This window comes from Crocuta crocuta, unplaced genomic scaffold, assembly GCF_008692635.1.
Source record: "Crocuta crocuta isolate KB4526 unplaced genomic scaffold, BGI_CrCroc_1.0 scaffold102, whole genome shotgun sequence".
NCBI classification, from domain to species: Eukaryota; Metazoa; Chordata; class Mammalia; order Carnivora; family Hyaenidae; genus Crocuta; species Crocuta crocuta.
Genome location: NW_027530019.1, coordinates 12,997,645 through 13,014,870, shown reverse-complemented (window position 1 = coordinate 13,014,870; position 17,226 = coordinate 12,997,645). Strand labels below are relative to the sequence as shown.

The following is a 17,226-nucleotide window of genomic DNA, read 5'->3' as shown; positions in this document are numbered from 1 at the left end:
CAAAATCAAGAGTTGGACACTCAACTGACTAAGCTATCCAGGTGTCCCCTTATGTTTCTCTGTACATTTTGTAATTAGTTTGTCAGTTTCTACCAAAAGAAATATGCTGGGATTTTGATTGAGATTGAAACAAATCTGTAGGTTAATTTGGAAATAATTGGTATCTTTGTATCGTTGAGTCTTCCAACCTATGAACATTCTTTAATATCTTTAATAATGTTTTATACTTCTTCGTCTAGAGACCTTGCACATGTTTGATTAGATTTATTCCTAGGTATCTGACATTTTTAATGTAAAATGGTAAATGGTATCTGAGGGGTTGTTTCCCTGGTAACACTTTTGGTAGTAAATGAGGGGTTTTTTCCCCCCTCCATTTCTCCAGTTTTCGGACACCAACTGGGTATTCAACAATTCAATTCTGACACTACCTGGAGTCAGCACAGACCCCACAGGCTCAGTCCCACAAACCCCAATCCATCCCCCCACACACACTGCAGATGCCAGTTGCGAGTCTTGAGCCACAGGTCAGGCTTGACCAACTGGCTGTAAGTTGAGGGTTCCCATGAGCCCCTTCTCAGCTTCTATAATTTACAAGAATGGCTCATGGAACCAGGGAGGCACTTTACTTACTATTACTTATTCACTATAAAAGATACAACCCTCAGGCGCCTGGGTGGCTCAGTCAGTTAGGCGTCTAACTTCACCTCAGGTCATGATCTCCCGGTTCATGAGTTCGAGCCCCATGTCAGGCTCTGTGTTGACAGCTCAGAGCCTGGAGCCTGCTTCAGATTCTGTTTCCCCTCTGCCCCTCCCCTGCTTGCATTCTCTCTGTCTCTCAAAAATAAATAAACATTAAAAAAAAATTTTAACTTAAAACAGATACAATCCAGGCACAGCCAAAAGGAAGAGATGCCTAGGGCCAGGTGTGGCACAGGAGGCACCGAGCTTCTCCCACACCCTCTCGGTGCATCACCCTCCCAGAATCCTGATGGGTGCACCAACACGGAAGCTCCCTGAGTCTTGTCATTTAGGGGTTTTTACAGAGGCCTCATTTATGGAGGCATCGTTGGCCATTGATGATTAACTCAATCGCCAGCCCCACTCCCTCCCCAGAGGTGGGGCAGGGCTGAAAGTTTGAACATTCTTTCCACTTGGGATTCCAAGGGTTTGGGGAGTTGTGTGCCAGGAACAGGAAACTAAAATCAAGTATCTGGGGCTCCTGAGTAGCTCAGTCGGTTAAGCGTCCGACTTCGGCTCAGGTCATGATCTCAGAGTCCATGAGTTCAAGCCTTGCATCAGACTCTGTGCTGACAGCTCAGAGCCTGGAGCCTGGTTTAGATTCTGTGTCTCCCTCTCTGCCACACCCCCACTCACGCTGGGTCTGTCTCTCAAAAATAAATGTTAAAAAAATTGTTTAAATAAAATATCTATTTCCCATTGTACCACGGAATCTTTAAAATTTTATTGTCAGGGCACCTGGGTGGCTCAGTTAGTTAAGCATCTGACTTCAGCTCACTGTCGGCTCTGCTGTGAGCGCAGAGCCTGCTTGGGATCCTCTGTTCCCCCTCTCTGTGCCTCTCCCCCATTTGCATTATCTCTCGTAAACATTAAAAAATGATTTTTTACGTGTACATAGAGCTGACTCCACGTACACATAGAAAATTTTATTTTCTGTTTGTTTGTTGTTGGCATGAAGAAATACAACTGATTTTTTTTATATTGACCTTAAATTCACCTATCTAATTCCAACAATTTGGAACAAATTGGAACAATTCCTTTCTCAATTTTCTATATAAACAATCATGTTGTCCCAGATAGTGTTAGTCTCACCACACTTGGGACGAGTCTTAGCAGCCTCTCTTTAGGTGGGGGTTTCCCATTAGCTCAGTGACTGGCTCTGATTATTTTATTTTGACATGATGGCTGGGTTATAACAGCCATTTTCTTTCTTTCTTTCTTTAAATGTTTATTTTTGAGAGAAAGAGAGAGCGAGCCCAGGGGAAGGGCAGGGGGTGGGGTGCAGGACAAAGGATCTGAAGAGGGCTCTGCACTGACAGCAGGGAGCCTGATGCAGAGATTGAACACATGAACTGGGAGATCATGACCTGAGCCAAAGTTAGATGCTTAACTGACTGAGCCACCGAGGGGCCCCCTCCCCGGCTCTGACTGCTGACTCTCTTCCCCGCTCCCCCAAATCCTGAGTTCAGTTCATGGCTTCCAGCTGCTCTCCACACTGACCACCACAATTCTGGGTCCTAGGACTCCGTGGTGTCCTTCTTTCTCCTCCTGCCTTTCCTGCTGCTTCTGGGAAAAACTTGTTTCCAGGAGGGGGATCCTAGAGCCATGTACCATTTGCTAAAGATGCTGTCCCTGTACAATCCTACAGAAAAAGCCGAGCATTCAGGTGGGGCGGGGGTAACCGGGGAGAGGGACGTTCTGGCGATAAAAGTATTAGCTGGCTCTTCTTCAGCTCTAGGGTGCGTCGCTACATCCACAGAAGAATTTAAGTTCACAGAGTGAGGCAGGAAGGTGGAACCATCAGTGAAGCTAATCTGGGGACAGAGGATCTGTCTGTGGGGCTGTAAGGACAGAACTGCAGAACTCTGGGGGCCAAAGGCTGAGCAGAAGGAGGATGTTTTACCAAACCTCACAGCGGCTATATGATGGAGAGGTGGTGAGGTGCCCAGGCCCCCAAAATTAGCCATGGTCCCTTGACCAGTGAATCCGTGAGGAAAGGTATTGGACATCCCTCCTGGATCTGTATCTGCTCACATCGCACTATCTGCAGTGCCTTGAGCTCAGAGACAGAGATGCACAGAGAGGTAACATGGCAAAAGAAATAGCCCCTGTTCACTGGGAGGTCTGCTAACTTAAGCCTCCCGAAGCCCTTTAAGGCAGCTCTTATTAACCCTTTTCTTCCATATATACATGAAGAGCCCTGAGGCACAAATCATTTAGGTAGATTGTTCAAAGCCTCCTCAAATTAGTGGGAGACTCCCTACAATGCACCTGCAACTCAACAGCTGTATTTCATTCCAAAGGCCTTGGTCTTTGGGGGCCCCACACATGTGGCTTTGTCTAGAGGGATTATTTGGTACACTCCCAACATCAAGGTCCCCTAAGTTGCTGACATTCCAAGAGGTGTGACATGGACTCAGACTGATTCACATGTGGTGAGTTCCTCATGGGAAAGCTGTGGCTGTTCAAGGCTCCCTGCCTTTCTGAGTGGATGCAGCTGCCTCCCAGCTCTGTGACCTCCTCCAGAGCCTGCTGAAGTGACCAGGAAAATGCTATCTCCAGAGCAGGAACAGAAAGAGAATGCCACGGCTCTGTCTGTATTCCAGATCTTTGGGGTTTGTTTTATATACAAGAACTTATGTTTATCGCAAACAAAAACAAAACAAAACAAAACATAATACCAAAAAAGAGAGCTAGGGAAAGAGAGAAAATGGTCAGAAGCACACCACCAAATCTCTGCATAGATGAATAATCCAAGCATTCATTTCAAGAAACAAGCATGTCTGTTTCTTGAAACTTAGAGGTGGCCTTTCCAGGTGACAGTAGAGCCCCTTGAGTGTATTTGGCCACAATAAAGAAAAAATTAAAACGAAAACAACCAAAAAAAACCCCACATTGAGCTGTTTTGAGCCACTTCAGGTACAAAAGCATTCAGATGAGCACTCCCAACCAGACTTCCATCAACATGTGGTCCCCGCCCGGGGCTCCCTGAAGGCAGGCTGGAGTCATCACTATACCCTGGGTTTCCAGTCTCCCCATCTTGAGTCTGCATGCCCATGTCCCTGGTGAGCTACTGACATTGCTCACAGGGCCTTAGGAAAAGCCCAGATTAGCAAAGACAAAATGGAGGTTTGGCTACAAGCGATGTTTTGCACAGAGTTCTGAGACCCAAGGGGAAAGGCCCAAGATGGTGGGCGGTGGGGGCGGGGTGCTTTCTTCCCTAGAGAGACTTACCCCTCGTACAGCTGTCCTCACCCATGCCAGCTGTGCCCTGGGCTCAGGACTTTTCTGGAATTAGGGCCAAGCACTTGGTGATCAAGAGGGCCCTTTTGGGGTTCCTGGTCCTATGATAAGTGGTCCCAGACTAGATAACATGGTGGCTTTCTATGAATGTTGTCTATCACGTAAACAGGGATTCCGTGGTTGAACCATCCTGGGACAAACAGGAGTTGAATGGGATCTGAAAGAAAAAACCTTAACATGCTGTTGGATTCGACTTACTAGTTTTGTTTAGGATTTTCTTTTTTGTCCACAAGTGACATTGGTTCAGCTTTTCTTTTTCTTGTACTATTCTTCTCTGGTTTAAGAACCAAGGTTGTACATACCTGCTTCATAGAATGCATTTGCTGCTTTCTTCCCTCTTTCCCCTTTTTAAATTATTTGACAGTGGAATGATATTTGTAATGGGCTTTGAATCTTATAAAAACACACCCCCAGAGTCTGCCTGCTCGGCAGGAGACTTGGCACAGACAAGCAGACAGACACCTCTTTTCCTTGTTTGTAGTCTGTGTTGGCTTATTTCTGGCACTTTTGTTGTTTCTGGGATTGCTTTGCTGGGAGCTGGCCATTTCCCTGAGGAAGTTGGGCTGAGAGGTGAGGGAAGCCCTGGGCTGGGGGGGTGGGGGCAGGGAGAGCACTGAGGGGGTTGGGGGTGGGCACCCACCTGGCTTCCCCAGGCTAGGCTCCCGTGAAGCCCCTCAGTGGAGCTCAGCCTGACCCTCCCCACGCAGGCACCATGTTCCGAAAGAAAAAGAAGAAACGCCCTGAGATCTCAGCCCCACAGAACTTCCAGCATCGTGTCCACACCTCCTTCGACCCCAAAGAAGGCAAGTTTGTGGGCCTCCCACCACAATGGCAGAACATCCTGGACACGCTTCGGCGACCCAAGCCTGTGGTGGACCCTTCTCGGATCACGAGGGTACAGCTCCAGCCCATGAAGGTAAGGGAGGCCGTGGCAGGGATGGTCCAGCGGAGCATGGCCCCTCCCACTCCACGGAAGCCCGTGCCTGGCACAGCCACAAAGGCACCTGGAGGAACCACCTAATTACCAGCTATCAATTAGCCAGCTGTTTGCATTCCCTACTAATCAGCCTCACCCTGGGTGAGGATTCCATTTCCAGGGAGGAGGAGCCTGGGGAGTCCCTCTGCAGGCTGGTAGGGTTGCCAGACTTAGCAAAGAAAAATATAGGATGCCCAGAAATATTCGAATTTCAGATAACAACGAATGATCTTTCCATATGAGGTGTATCCCATGCAATATTTGGACACACAGCCCCTCCGGGGCTGGGGTTCCCAGGCCAGGGGGATCTAGTTGTGTGGGTCAGGAAGGGCAAGAGCTTGGTCGGGGCTGGGGTCAGGGGCCCTGCCAGGGTTTCAAGGCCACAAAGCCAGTTAATGTGGAGGAGATCCCCAGACTGGTTGCTCCCTCTTCGAGGAGCTCTGACGTCTCCCATAAGGCCACAGATAGAGCCAGAGAATGACAGCAGACCCCTGCAGGGTCTGGACCCTACCTCGGTGTCCCCTCAGCCCCCCAAGCTCGGGTGCCCACACCACTTGGCGTGCTGACTCCCACTGAGAGCCCCATGACAATGGGCGCTCTCCCTGTATCTCTGCCCCCAACCCCCCAACAGGCCCAACCTGCTATGGACCCTGGTGAGTGACTGAAAGATTAAGAAACAGATAGATGACATAGCAAGCGAGATCCTTAGGTGTTTCTCCCAAAGGCCCTCGGGAAGGCTGTCTGACCTGGTCCAGAGCCACCCCTCCCTGCCACAAATGCGCTGCTCAACCATGCTCTTCTCCCCTCACTACAGACAGTGGTGCGGGGCAGCTCGGTGCCCACGGATGGCTACATATCAGGGCTGCTCAACGACATCCAGAAGCTGTCGGTCATCAGTTCCAACACCCTGCGAGGCCGAAGCCCCACCAGCCGGCGGCGGGCACAGTCCCTGGGGCTCCTAGGCGATGAGCACTGGGCCACTGACCCGGACATGTACCTGCAGAGCCCCCAGTCTGAGCGCACTGACCCCCACGGCCTCTACCTCAGCTGCAACGGGGGCGCACCGGCAGGCCGCAGGCAGATGCCGTGGCCGGAGCCACAGAGCCCAAGGGTCCTACCCAACGGGCTGGCCACCAAGGCACAGTCGCTTGGCCCCACCGAGTTCCAGGGTGCCACACAGCGCTGCCTGCAGTTGGGCGCCTGCCTACAGAGCTCCCCGCCCGGCGCCTCACCCCCTGCGGCCACCAGCAGGCGCGGGACCAAGTTTGCCAGGCATGGTTCCGAGGAGGCCCGGCCACAGTCCTGCCTGGTGGGCTCGGCGACCGGCAGGCCAGGCGGGGAGGGCAGCCCCAGCCCTAAGACCCAGGAGAGCAGCCTGAAGCGCAGGCTGTTCCGAAGCATGTTCCTGTCCGCACCTGCCACAGCCCCTGCGAGCAGCAACAAGCCAGGCCCTCCCTCTCAGAGCAAGGTAGGTTGGGACGGGGCCACCCTCTGGGGCCCCTGTCAGCAGGCCCGGGAGCCTAGCCTTCCCCACTTACAGGGCCAGGCTAGGGAGGGCATAAGGGAACGCAGTGATCAACCAGCCAGCTCAGCCTCAGCTGAGGGTTCTACCCTGGTCTGTTAAAGGCTTAACACAGGTGAGGGAGGTTCAGGCCAGCTCCTTTTCAGGGGGAGGGAGGGGCACTCAGAAAGGCCTTTGGTACATCCCAGTTTATGTTCTTGCTATCTGCGGTGTGTCCAGGTGGGCCATACTGGAAGGCAGACACCTCTGACCATAAGCCCAGACCTTTCCTGGCCCCCAGCACCCAGCTCCCCTGACCCAGGCCCCAGCAGAGCCAGGTGCTCTGGTGCTGGGCAGGGGCAGGGTCTGGGCCTCCCTCTTGTCGAAGCTTCTCTCCCTCTGCCCCTGCTTGCCCCAGAGCTCTCCTGAGGTCCTGCGGAGGTTCCCTGTCCGGACTGCTGCTCCCTAAGGTGTCAGAAATGTTCAGGTTAACCCCTTCTCCAGTGAGGATGCTTTGCTTCCTCCCCTTTTCCTTTAGTGGCCATTTGAACATTTCTGTAATGCTTTGTTCTACAGTCCATGTGCCCTGTGAAAAGCCAGAGGAACGAGCTTGCCTGGGCCGGGGAGCAGCAGGAGAGCTGACTTTTGGCATGTGTGACAGCCTTAAATGCACATGTTTTTCCTGTGAAATAGGAAACAGTGAAGGGAGCCCTAATGGTGACATTTCTTGGCAGGCAGAGGAGACTGGTTTTGCTTCTTACATGCCCTTAGATGCCTGTCCATGGTGATAGCACCAGCCTTTCTCATTAGGCAGATGAGAAGATGGACTCAGGGCAGGACAAGCCCCAGGTGTCTCGAATGAGTCAGGGAAGGAAGCAGTGAGAGGGCCCTCCGGGTTCAGGCCTCTTGCTCCTGAAGGTTTCTGATCATGGCATCTCTAGCTCCTTCTTGAGGGGCCGGTAGAAATGAGCTCATGCTGCAGCACAAGGGTATGGAGTCAGACCTAAAAAACAACTGGTGACAGTGACAAGAGTGACCGAGCTCCCCTCCCCAGAGGGCTGTTAGAGCAAGCCAGGCTCCTCCAGTGTCAGTGGTACATGAGTGTGGTCCAGCCCGAGCTTGGGGAATGGCCCAGACCCTCAACCTTTCCACGTCACTGCCAGCCCAAGGCATCCAGGGAAGGTTCTAGGCTTTGCGCACTCACTGGGAAGAAGGACGTGGGCTGGGCTCCCGCGTGGGGTGCAGGTTTAGGGGTAGAACAAATGAGATGTGGCTCAATGTATCCGTATGAGGAACGTGTCTGTGAGCTGAGAAGTCTCTGGAAGGCCATCCCCTGGGGAGACACTTCGTTGAAAACCAAGGTGGGAACCAGACAGTGCACACTGCCCAGGAGGTGAGGACTGGAACTTGATCGCTCTCTGGCCTCTTGGGAGTCCTGTGGAAGGGCTTCAGGGATTTGGGAAAAGGGGGTGTCAACCCTGGGCTGGGCACTGCCATGCATGTTTCTGAGCTCCCACCAGCACCCCACAGCAGGGAGCAGGCTGTCCACCCGGCCTCTGTCTGCCTGTCCATCCTGCATACTTGATCAGGTATCTCCCATAGGCCATCCCTGCTGCATGTGCAGGGCTGTCCCCTGCACCAGAGGCAAGTGGTAGTCATCTAGGGCTTGGAGATGCCATGGTTCCAAATCCAGGGAGTAGTTTCCTTCCAGGCACCTTGGGCATGCATTTCTAGATAAATGTTTTCAAGCCAGGCCTCTAACAGGCAGGGCTGAGACTTCCTCTGAGCTGCTCTGGGCCACGGCTTCTCAACCCCTTCACTGTTGACATCTGGATCAGATCATCCTCTGCTGTAGGGGCTGTCCTGTGCACTGTAGGATATTTAACATCATCTCTGGCCTCTACCCACTAGATGGTGGTTGCACCTCTCAGATGGGACAACCCAAAATCCCCCCAGACATTGCCAAATGTCCCTTGGGGGATGAAATCAGCCCCAGTTGAGAACCACTGCATCCGGCCCCCTACTCTACCCCCACAGCCCCAGGAACCACCAGACCAAACCAGCAGCTAGCCTTCCACATCTCACACATCCCAGGGGCTGGCTCAGGAAGCTCACAGCAGCTGTCCGTGCACTGGTGCCCTGGGAGGCCAAGCCACCAATTGTCACCTCCAGCTGGAAGAAACAACAAGAGGATCTGTGGCTCTAGGGCTTTTGTACCTGGCCCCAGGGAGCTTGGCCTGCAGTCACTCACTTTGGCTAAACAGCAAAAGACCTCGATCGAGCCCTGAGTGGGGACTGGAGCCCAAAGAGTTAAAACAGGAACTTGGGGGATTTAGAAGTGGTTCCACTTAGAGGCAGAAAGGCCAAATCAGAAGACCTCAAGACTCAGCAAGCCTTGGTTAAACACCTACTGTGTACCCTGTAGTCTGTTATATGCCAGGGACCTCCAGCAGGACCACAGCATAGGGGTAACGGGTTAGGCTGACCAGGGCTTCCTTACTACTTACCGATGTTGGGCAAGTTACTTAACCTTTCTGAGCCTGTTTCTTATCTACAAATACAGATAATAATAGTACTCATGGGATAATAAAACAAGCCACAAGGTTGTGGGAATTAAATTAGAAAATGCATTTAAGGGCCCTGTCGGAGTGGTACACCCCCGATAAATGGCTTTATTATGTTTTAAATATTATGACATGGCCTTTGCCTTTGGGGTGCTGACGGTACAGCCCCCAATCCCACAGCTGGAGAGTCTGGCCCTCTCACCATCGCCCGGGAAGGGAAACTGAGGCATCATTGTAACTCTACACATGACCCTTCTGGTGGCTTCCCGCCCAAGGAGACGTCTGTATCACACAGGGGACTCTAGAACCCACAACAGTGAACTCCATCTTTGGTCCCCCTTTCTCTTTCTTAGTGTGGCCTAAGTGGCTTCCTCTGAGTTTTCCTTGTGGTGACATTAAGTAAAAGCTCCCTTCTTGTGGAGACAGGCAGCAAGGGCAACAAAGGGACGCTTGGGATCAGAGGCTGTTGAGGTGAAGATTGAGCCCAGCCCCACTGCCCCCATCCCGAGTTCCAGGCCATACTGGATCCCTACTCTTCGATCCACATGCCCACTCCTGCACCAGTGGCCCCTGAGTTCAGCCAACACCTGCAGCAGTGTCTCCACAGGGGCCTTGAGAGCAGAGGGGGAGTGAGTCCCCTCCTTGTGGTTTGTCCTTACCACGCCCACTCCCCCTACCCCCGCCACTGACGGTGCGCACTCAACCACAGAGCAGAGATAGCCTGTGTAGGAGGCCAAGTGGCCAGAAGGTGAAGGGGATCATTTTACAGCCTTCCTTAGAAATGCAGGTAGAGAGAGGTCACGGGGCCATTAGAGCAACCTCAAGAGCAGCTCTGGGTATTTTTAGGCCCCCAAGCGCTGCCCAGCCCCACCCAGATGCTCAGAGAGCATGTTTTCTGTGAGCCATACCTTACAGGCCAGCTGGCAGCCTTTTTACAGGCCGCAGGGGCGACCTTGTGATTGGTGATTGTGTGATGTAGTGAGCTGTGCAGGCTGAAGTCTTGTGAACCGTCTGCTCCTGGGACATGGCCTCACAGCCTCAGCAGTGGCCCCGCCCCGTCCACCCCCATCCCAGTCCTCCCATAGTCTCCCTGAGGCCGTGGAATTGTAGAGCCCATTTGTCCAAAGCCGCTCCAAGTGTGGCCCATAGTCCTCCTACATCAGAACCCAGGGGCCTTGTTAAAATGCAGAGTCACTGCTCTCGGGACTAACCGAGGCAGAAATCTGCATTTTATCCAGCTCCCCAGAGCACTGTGCATTTATAGAGGAGATTGGGGCTCAAAGAGGGTGAGGTGCCTAAGACTTATCGCTGGTCAGAGCAGTGTAGTAATGAAACCTAGGTCATGACCCCCAGTCCAGAGGTCCCACTGTTCCACCACAGAGTGGGGAAAGGTGGGTGCAGGTCAGGTGCCGGCAAAGACGTGGGAGGATCTATTTTCTGTCCAGATATGCTCAGCAAGCAGGACGGAATAGCCACAACAGGTGCTTAGAGGTTCTCCTGGCTCCTTCACTGTGCATGCTGGGGGCTGTGGCACCCTTGTCGGGGGAGGGGGCAGAGTCTGCCACAGCTGGGCTCTCTGCCGGTGAGGGCACTCACCCCTGTGCCAGATTTCCTGGAGGTCAATGGAGCTCTGGGGATCTGGACCCAGACCCACCGGGCACCTAGACAGCTGCTATATGATGGGTTCTGAGATGTTCTGAGAAGTTATCTGCAGCTCTTGAAGTATCCCTCGTTAGGTTACTTTTGGCCCTTTCCGGGAGCCCCTTTTAAAGTCATATAATGCCTGGGGAGGGTCGTATTGCATATCGCCACCTCCTTGGAGAGAACCCAAGAATGGGACCCTTTCCTGCCGGGCTGGCAGGAGGGTATGGGCCCTGAAAGGCAAGGAGCCTCAGAGGATTCCTGGGCTGGGGCTTGGGCTCACTGAGGCCCAGCCTGCCACTCAATTGCACTTCCCCTCCCTTCCCACCAGTGGCCATAAGGATAGGCCCCTGCCTTCCTTTCCTTGTGGGGGTCATCTGCCAGGAGTTTCATGCTTGGGAGCAAGTAGAGAGGCTGTTCTGTGGACCCCCTAGGAAGCCTTCTCACCCCTGGCCCCAGGGTTTGGGTTTGGCTAGACCTGCCCTCCTGATTCCAGATCTCTGGCTCAGGGAACGTACCTCAGAACCCTCAGATGGTAAGATGGCTCTGTGGTCCTCTGTCAGGGACATACTCTCACAGCATAGACACACAGACTCCCTGCTGTCAGGCACAAGTGGGACTATCAGAGCCCATGCTGTGGCTTCCCTGTCCTGTGCTGGGAGCGGTCACAGCTGCTCTGCTGTCCACACCCCCACCCTGTCGCCCGGGGCCTCTTCCATCCACATGGCCCCTCCAGTGGGAGAGCCCCAGGAATGAAGAATGCCTATGACCCAGATTCCCTGCACAGCCCAGCAGCAGAGGGAAGACGGCCTCTGGATGGCCTCCCTGGGGTCTGGCTGTCAATTACCCAGGAAGAAATGCCCAGCAGAGGACACCCCAGGGACTCTTGTTTCTTCAGCTTCCCAGGTGTGGCAGAGCAGATGTAAAGAGCCGCTGTTGCACTGCTCACCTGGGAATGCCGGGGGCTGGGTTGCAGAGCAGGACCAAGCTTTGGCTTCTGCTCCATTTGAAAATCCTTGCCCTATTGGTCTGATGCCCTGCAGACCTGCCCCCGTCCAGAGGTCAACCCCTGCCTCTGGGAAGGTTGCAGCAAACGCTGCCACAGCCAAACCCCTTTCTGTTTCTTTTCTCCTCCCTGCAGCCCACATCCTCTTTTCGACCACTGCAGAAAGAACCCGCCCAGAGCCTGGTGGCCAAGGCCCAGTCCTTGCCCTCAGACCAGCCTACGGGGACCTTCAGCCCTCTGATCACCTCGGATACCAGCAGCCCCCAAAAGTCCCTCCGCACAGCCCCAGTTGCCGGCCCACCCCCAGGCCGGTCTTCCCCTGCGGGCTCCCCACGCACCAGGCAAGCCCAGATCAGCACCAGCAACTTGTACCTGCCCCAGGACCCCGCGGTGGCCAAGGGTGCCCTGGCTGGCGAGGACACGGGTGTTGTGACACACGAGCAGTTCAAGGCTGCACTCAGGATGGTGGTGGACCAGGGTGACCCCCGGATGCTGCTGGACAGCTACGTGAAGATCGGCGAGGGCTCCACGGGCATCGTCTGCCTGGCCCGGGAGAAGCACTCAGGCCGCCAGGTGGCCGTCAAGATGATGGACCTCAGGAAGCAGCAGCGCAGGGAGCTGCTCTTTAATGAGGTGGGGGAAGAGCCCAGGGCATGGCAGGGTGCTTGGGATGAACATCTGGGGGTAGGGGCAGTGGGGACTGTGCCTGGCACTCAGGCACCCCCCCTCCCCCCCAGGTGGTGATCATGCGAGACTACCAGCACCTCAACGTGGTGGAGATGTACAAGAGCTACCTGGTGGGCGAGGAGCTGTGGGTGCTTATGGAGTTCCTGCAGGGCGGGGCCCTCACGGACATCGTCTCCCAAGTTAGGTGGGCAGCTAGGAGGGCTGGGCTCTGAGAGCTGGCTTCCCCAACCCCCCCTCCCACCCCCGCCACTGTCCTGGAAGGAGTATTGGGCAGCCTCAGGCCAAGGACATTGGTGTGCCTGTCACATCCTTGTGAGCACCCCCTGTCTGTTTGGGTGAACCGACCCATGCGGTTCAGGGGAGTGGAGCGGGGAACACCAGAATGTCTTCCAGGCCCATTTCCACCGGGGCTCTGGCCCGACTGGACCCCACACATATTGCCCGTGAGCTGTGGGGCCAGGTACCCGGGACCCCTAATCTTCCCAACCCAGCTGCCCTGCAGCCCTGCCAAAGCTAACGTTCTCTTCTGCCTGTGGCCTGGCCTTCCCCGTCCAGGCTGAACGAGGAGCAGATCGCCACTGTGTGTGAGGCTGTGCTGCAGGCCCTGGCTTACCTGCATGCCCAAGGTGTCATCCACCGGGACATCAAGAGTGACTCCATCCTCCTGACCCTGGATGGCAGGGTAGGGCCCTCCCCTCCCTGGTACAGCCATGCCCTGCCCCCTGCTTCCCTACTCCCAACTCTGCTCCTGCTGCACCACTCATTCCCTTTCTCCCCCCCTCACCTCAACCGCAGGTGAAACTCTCTGACTTCGGATTCTGTGCTCAGATCAGCAAAGATGTCCCTAAGAGGAAGTCGCTGGTAGGCACCCCCTACTGGATGGCCCCTGAAGTGATCTCCAGGTCTCTGTACGCGACTGAGGTAACCGGTCCTTAATCCCCCAGAACTCCCAAAAGCAGCCTGGGGACAAACAGCTCTTGTGGCTCTTGGAGAGACCTGCCCCCCCCCCTCAAAATAGCCCTAGTTTTCAGATTCTCACTTAGTCAGTACCCTACCCCACTGCCCATTACGCCCTGCCCACTCTTAGATGGGTCTGCTGTCACTTGTTACCTTGCTTCCCAAAAATGCTTCTCTGGCAGCACAAGGGCAAGGTAGGATATGGCCAGGCTTCCTCATGTGTGATGGCCATTCTCAGAGAATGGCTGACAGCTATGTCCCTGCAGTCAATGGGCACTAATGCAGAAAGGAACTGACCCCAAGGCAGGTGATCAGGAAGGAGGCCAGCTCACCGATGAAAGCCAGGACCAGCTACTCCCATCCCCCCATGGTACCCTGCTACTAAGGGATCGGCTCTGGTCAGCGGAGTCAGGGACATTCTCTTCCTGCAGGTGGATATCTGGTCTCTGGGCATCATGGTGATTGAGATGGTAGATGGGGAGCCACCCTACTTCAGCGACTCCCCAGTGCAAGCCATGAAGAGGCTCCGGGACAGCCCCCCACCCAGGCTGAAAAACTCTCACAAGGTCAGTCAGTGCACAGGGTATGACCCTGCTGACCCCATTCTTTCTGAGGCTTCGAGGACCAGAGCCTGGGCTCCCAGGCCCAGCGTCTTCCTTCCACAGAAGCCAGAGGCTCCCAGGAAAGGCTCCTCTTTCTCCACACAAAACCAACACCTGGGTGTGGAGTCACATCTATACACAAACACCTGTGGTCACTCAGACAAGTTTCCACCTGCAGGCAAATGACAGGAGCCTGGGAGAAGGGAAAGCAAGCCATCCAGGAATCTAGAGAAGCTAGTTGAGCAGGAACCCCTCTACCCATCTGTCAGGGGAGCCATACCACAGCACAGTGTTCTGAGTCTGTCACAGCGAATTGGCTTGTCCTCTACTGATGCGCATCCTGACCACACCCAAACCACAGGTTTTCCCTTAAAGGTGGTGTGTGTGTGTGTGTGTGTGTGTGTGTTTAACCCTTCTCTGCCAAATCCACCCAAGCTCACAGGCCTTACTGGTAGACACTCCCTGCTGGTGGGCAGGTCCACACAGGGCAGCAAAATCGCACTGCCATCTGGTGGCCAGAGCGAGAAATGTCCTAGAGGGTTTAAGCCCACCCAGTCCCTGAAGGATAATAGTTCTGTGGCCCCACCACAGCTGGATACGAGAACAGACAGGAAGATACCTTCTCGGACAACTGGTCCTTGGAGCCTGCACCGCCAGCCCCAAGATTAACATATAGGGGAGATTTCCAATTGGCTAATTCCCCAGAGGAGGTAGCCTTCTGTAACAGCCCAAGATTTAGCTTAATCCCAAGATACTGGCTCAGAATGAAGTACGATAAGCCCCTGATTTAGACTCTTAGGCTTAGAGCAATAAAGAAATCTTCCCTTCCAGGTCCCACTTTGTTCTTTTCTATTCTTCAAAACATTTCATCCTTGACCTCTTTCTCATCTTCACTAAAGACAGGGCGAGCACATTTTATCATTAGCCCCTGGGGCAGGTAAGAAAACTGAGGTTAGAGAAAATTTCAACTTGCCCAAGATCAGGGATAGACCCACGACTGGATCACTAATATGACGAATCCCGTGCTCCTTCCACAGAGCCACAGAGACTCAAAGCCTGAAGGCTGAGAGCCCTGAGAAGCGGGTTGAGGAATGGGGCTGTATTTGGAGCCCAGCTCCCCAGGACACCAGGCTTCTTCGTTCCACTGCTCAGTAGCACCCCCTAGCGGTGATCTAGTCACTGGCCCGATGCCAATTTTCTTTATGTACCCCATAATCGAAAAAAGTACTGAGCCTGGGAGCTACTACCAAGAAGTAAGAAACGAGAGAATTCAGGACTTTCAAATGATGATGGGACCAGGCGGACAAGTCGCCCCAAAGCAACCCCATGCCGTGGCTTCCTTTCAGCGATGATGCCCTGTCTCTGCAGGTCTCCCCAGTGCTTCGAGACTTCCTGGAGCGGATGCTGGTGCGGGACCCCCAGGAGAGAGCCACAGCTCAGGAACTCCTGGACCACCCTTTCCTGCTGCAGACGGGGCTGCCCGAGTGCCTGGTGCCCCTGATCCAGCTCTACCGCAAGCAGACCTCCACCTGCTGAGCCCACCCTCCACCCCGGGTGCACCTGCCACCTATGCCCACAAGCAGGGGACACTGAGCAGCCAGCCTGCCGGCAGGGCCTGCCTGCCTCATTCTCTCAGTATTCTCTCCAAAGATTGAATGTGAAACCCCACCCACACCCTTCTGCCCCTCAGCCCACTGGGCCAGGCCGGACCTGCCCCCTCGGTCTCTCTCCCTCCCAAGAGAGTCCCCAGTTGCCTTTGGGATGGTGGAGACCCCCTTCTACAGGATGGCCCTTTGTTATTTGCACAGGGATATTTCTAAGAAACATGGAGACCAGCACTCCTGGCCACTGTGGCCAACACAGCAGAATAAGCTGCTGCAGTTTTTTAAAGGTAGTTGTATACTAGCATCCCAGGCCACCCCAGAAGGCAGACCGTCTGTCTTCACCAGGATACCTGCTGTTCTCAGCTCCAGCTCTAAACCCTGGGGTCTCGAGAGGGCCACAGGGACGGTTTCTATTGCCCGAAGCTGTCTTCCTCCTTTATGTCTGACTTCCTGAAGGTACAGTCCCACCGGCACCTGCTTCCCGACCCACCTGCACTGACGTCACTCTCCCTGCACAGTCTACTCTGAACCGTGAACAGCCCACCCTCCAGCCAGGGGAGGAGGAAGGGCATTTTTCTGGGTAAAAGAGAAAGAACGGAGGTGGTAGTAAACGTGGTCTCACTTTACAGGATGGAGAGAACATCGTGTGTGTGTGTGTGTGTGTGTGTGTGTGTGTGTGTGTGTGTGTGTAAGTGGAGGACAGTCGCCCTGACAGCCTGGCTCCCTTCAGGTCATTCACAGATCACTTACTTCAGTAAGGCTTCCCATCCTTTCTGCCACACTAAATTCTACTAAACTGAAGGGACCTGCTTTCTTGGCCTGCCTTCCCACCTCCTAAGTCCCGTGTTTCGACCTGAAGAGTGAAGAGATCTGCATCGAATCTGACGCATCCCAGGGGCCTCGCAGATTTCCAAGTTTCTCCTGCACTGTGGAGTCTGAGAGCCAGCGATGGGAATGGTAAAGGAACAAACTTTGTTTTGCCTGTGAGCTTCATCTAAATAACCAGGTCATCAAGGACCCATTCTTTTCAAAAATCTTGGTCTGGGGGAGATGAACCACCCCCTGGGGTTCCATCCTGTCAAGAAATTGAGCACCCCCTTTGTGCAAACCATCTGCCCTAGCTGCCTCTTCAGACACCTGTCTTCTTGTCCCCCTTCCCTCCCCACCTTCAGGGATGTTGTGAGTCAGGGAATCCAGGGAAGAACTCCAGGTGTCAGGACCCTATCTAGATAATATTTTTAGATTCCTCTGCTCCTTAGCGNAAGGACTTTTTTAAGGGTCAGAGTTTTAAAAACAAAAGCATCTTCCCTAGAAACTTTTGTGAATTGTTTGCACTTGTGCCTGTTTTAAATTAAACTGAGTGTTCAAAACCTCTGGGCTGTCATCTCTGAGAACGGAGCCAGGCCGTCTTCAAGCTGGACGCTTCAAGCAGGTGTCTGGTGGGCCCCCCTCCCATATGAGCTCCCCAGCGGTCACTCAAGTCAACAGAAAATCCAACTCTCTAGTGGCATGTGGGCCCACGAGTGCAGATAAGGAGGGAAACAGGAAGTGAAGGGCCCCTGGGACTGAAAGAGCCGAGAAAGAGACAGAGCTGTCCTTCCCAGGGGAGAAGAACCCATTCAGGAAAGCCAGGGCCATGTGCTCTGC

The 17,226-nt window shown here is 54.0% G+C and overlaps 1 protein-coding gene across 5 annotated transcripts in view; it reads left to right on the top strand.

Moving 5' to 3' along the window:
• Positions 1 to 16,834, top strand: part of PAK6 (p21 (RAC1) activated kinase 6) — a 36,252-nt gene extending 19,418 nt beyond the window's left edge. For all 5 annotated transcript variants that reach the window (XM_077764692.1, XM_077764689.1, XM_077764693.1 and 2 more), the window contains 8 exons: positions 4,749 to 4,957; positions 5,832 to 6,485; positions 11,865 to 12,362; positions 12,467 to 12,600; positions 12,972 to 13,098; positions 13,212 to 13,337; positions 13,805 to 13,939; positions 15,344 to 16,834. In XM_077764692.1, coding sequence (XP_077620818.1) covers positions 4,754 to 4,957; positions 5,832 to 6,485; positions 11,865 to 12,362; positions 12,467 to 12,600; positions 12,972 to 13,098; positions 13,212 to 13,337; positions 13,805 to 13,939; positions 15,344 to 15,511 — 2,046 coding nt within the window. In that variant the 5' untranslated portion in view covers positions 4,749 to 4,753 and the 3' untranslated portion in view covers positions 15,512 to 16,834. The remainder of the gene's footprint in view (positions 1 to 4,748; positions 4,958 to 5,831; positions 6,486 to 11,864; positions 12,363 to 12,466; positions 12,601 to 12,971; positions 13,099 to 13,211; positions 13,338 to 13,804; positions 13,940 to 15,343) is intronic.
• The last annotated feature ends 392 nt before the right edge of the window (positions 16,835 to 17,226 follow it).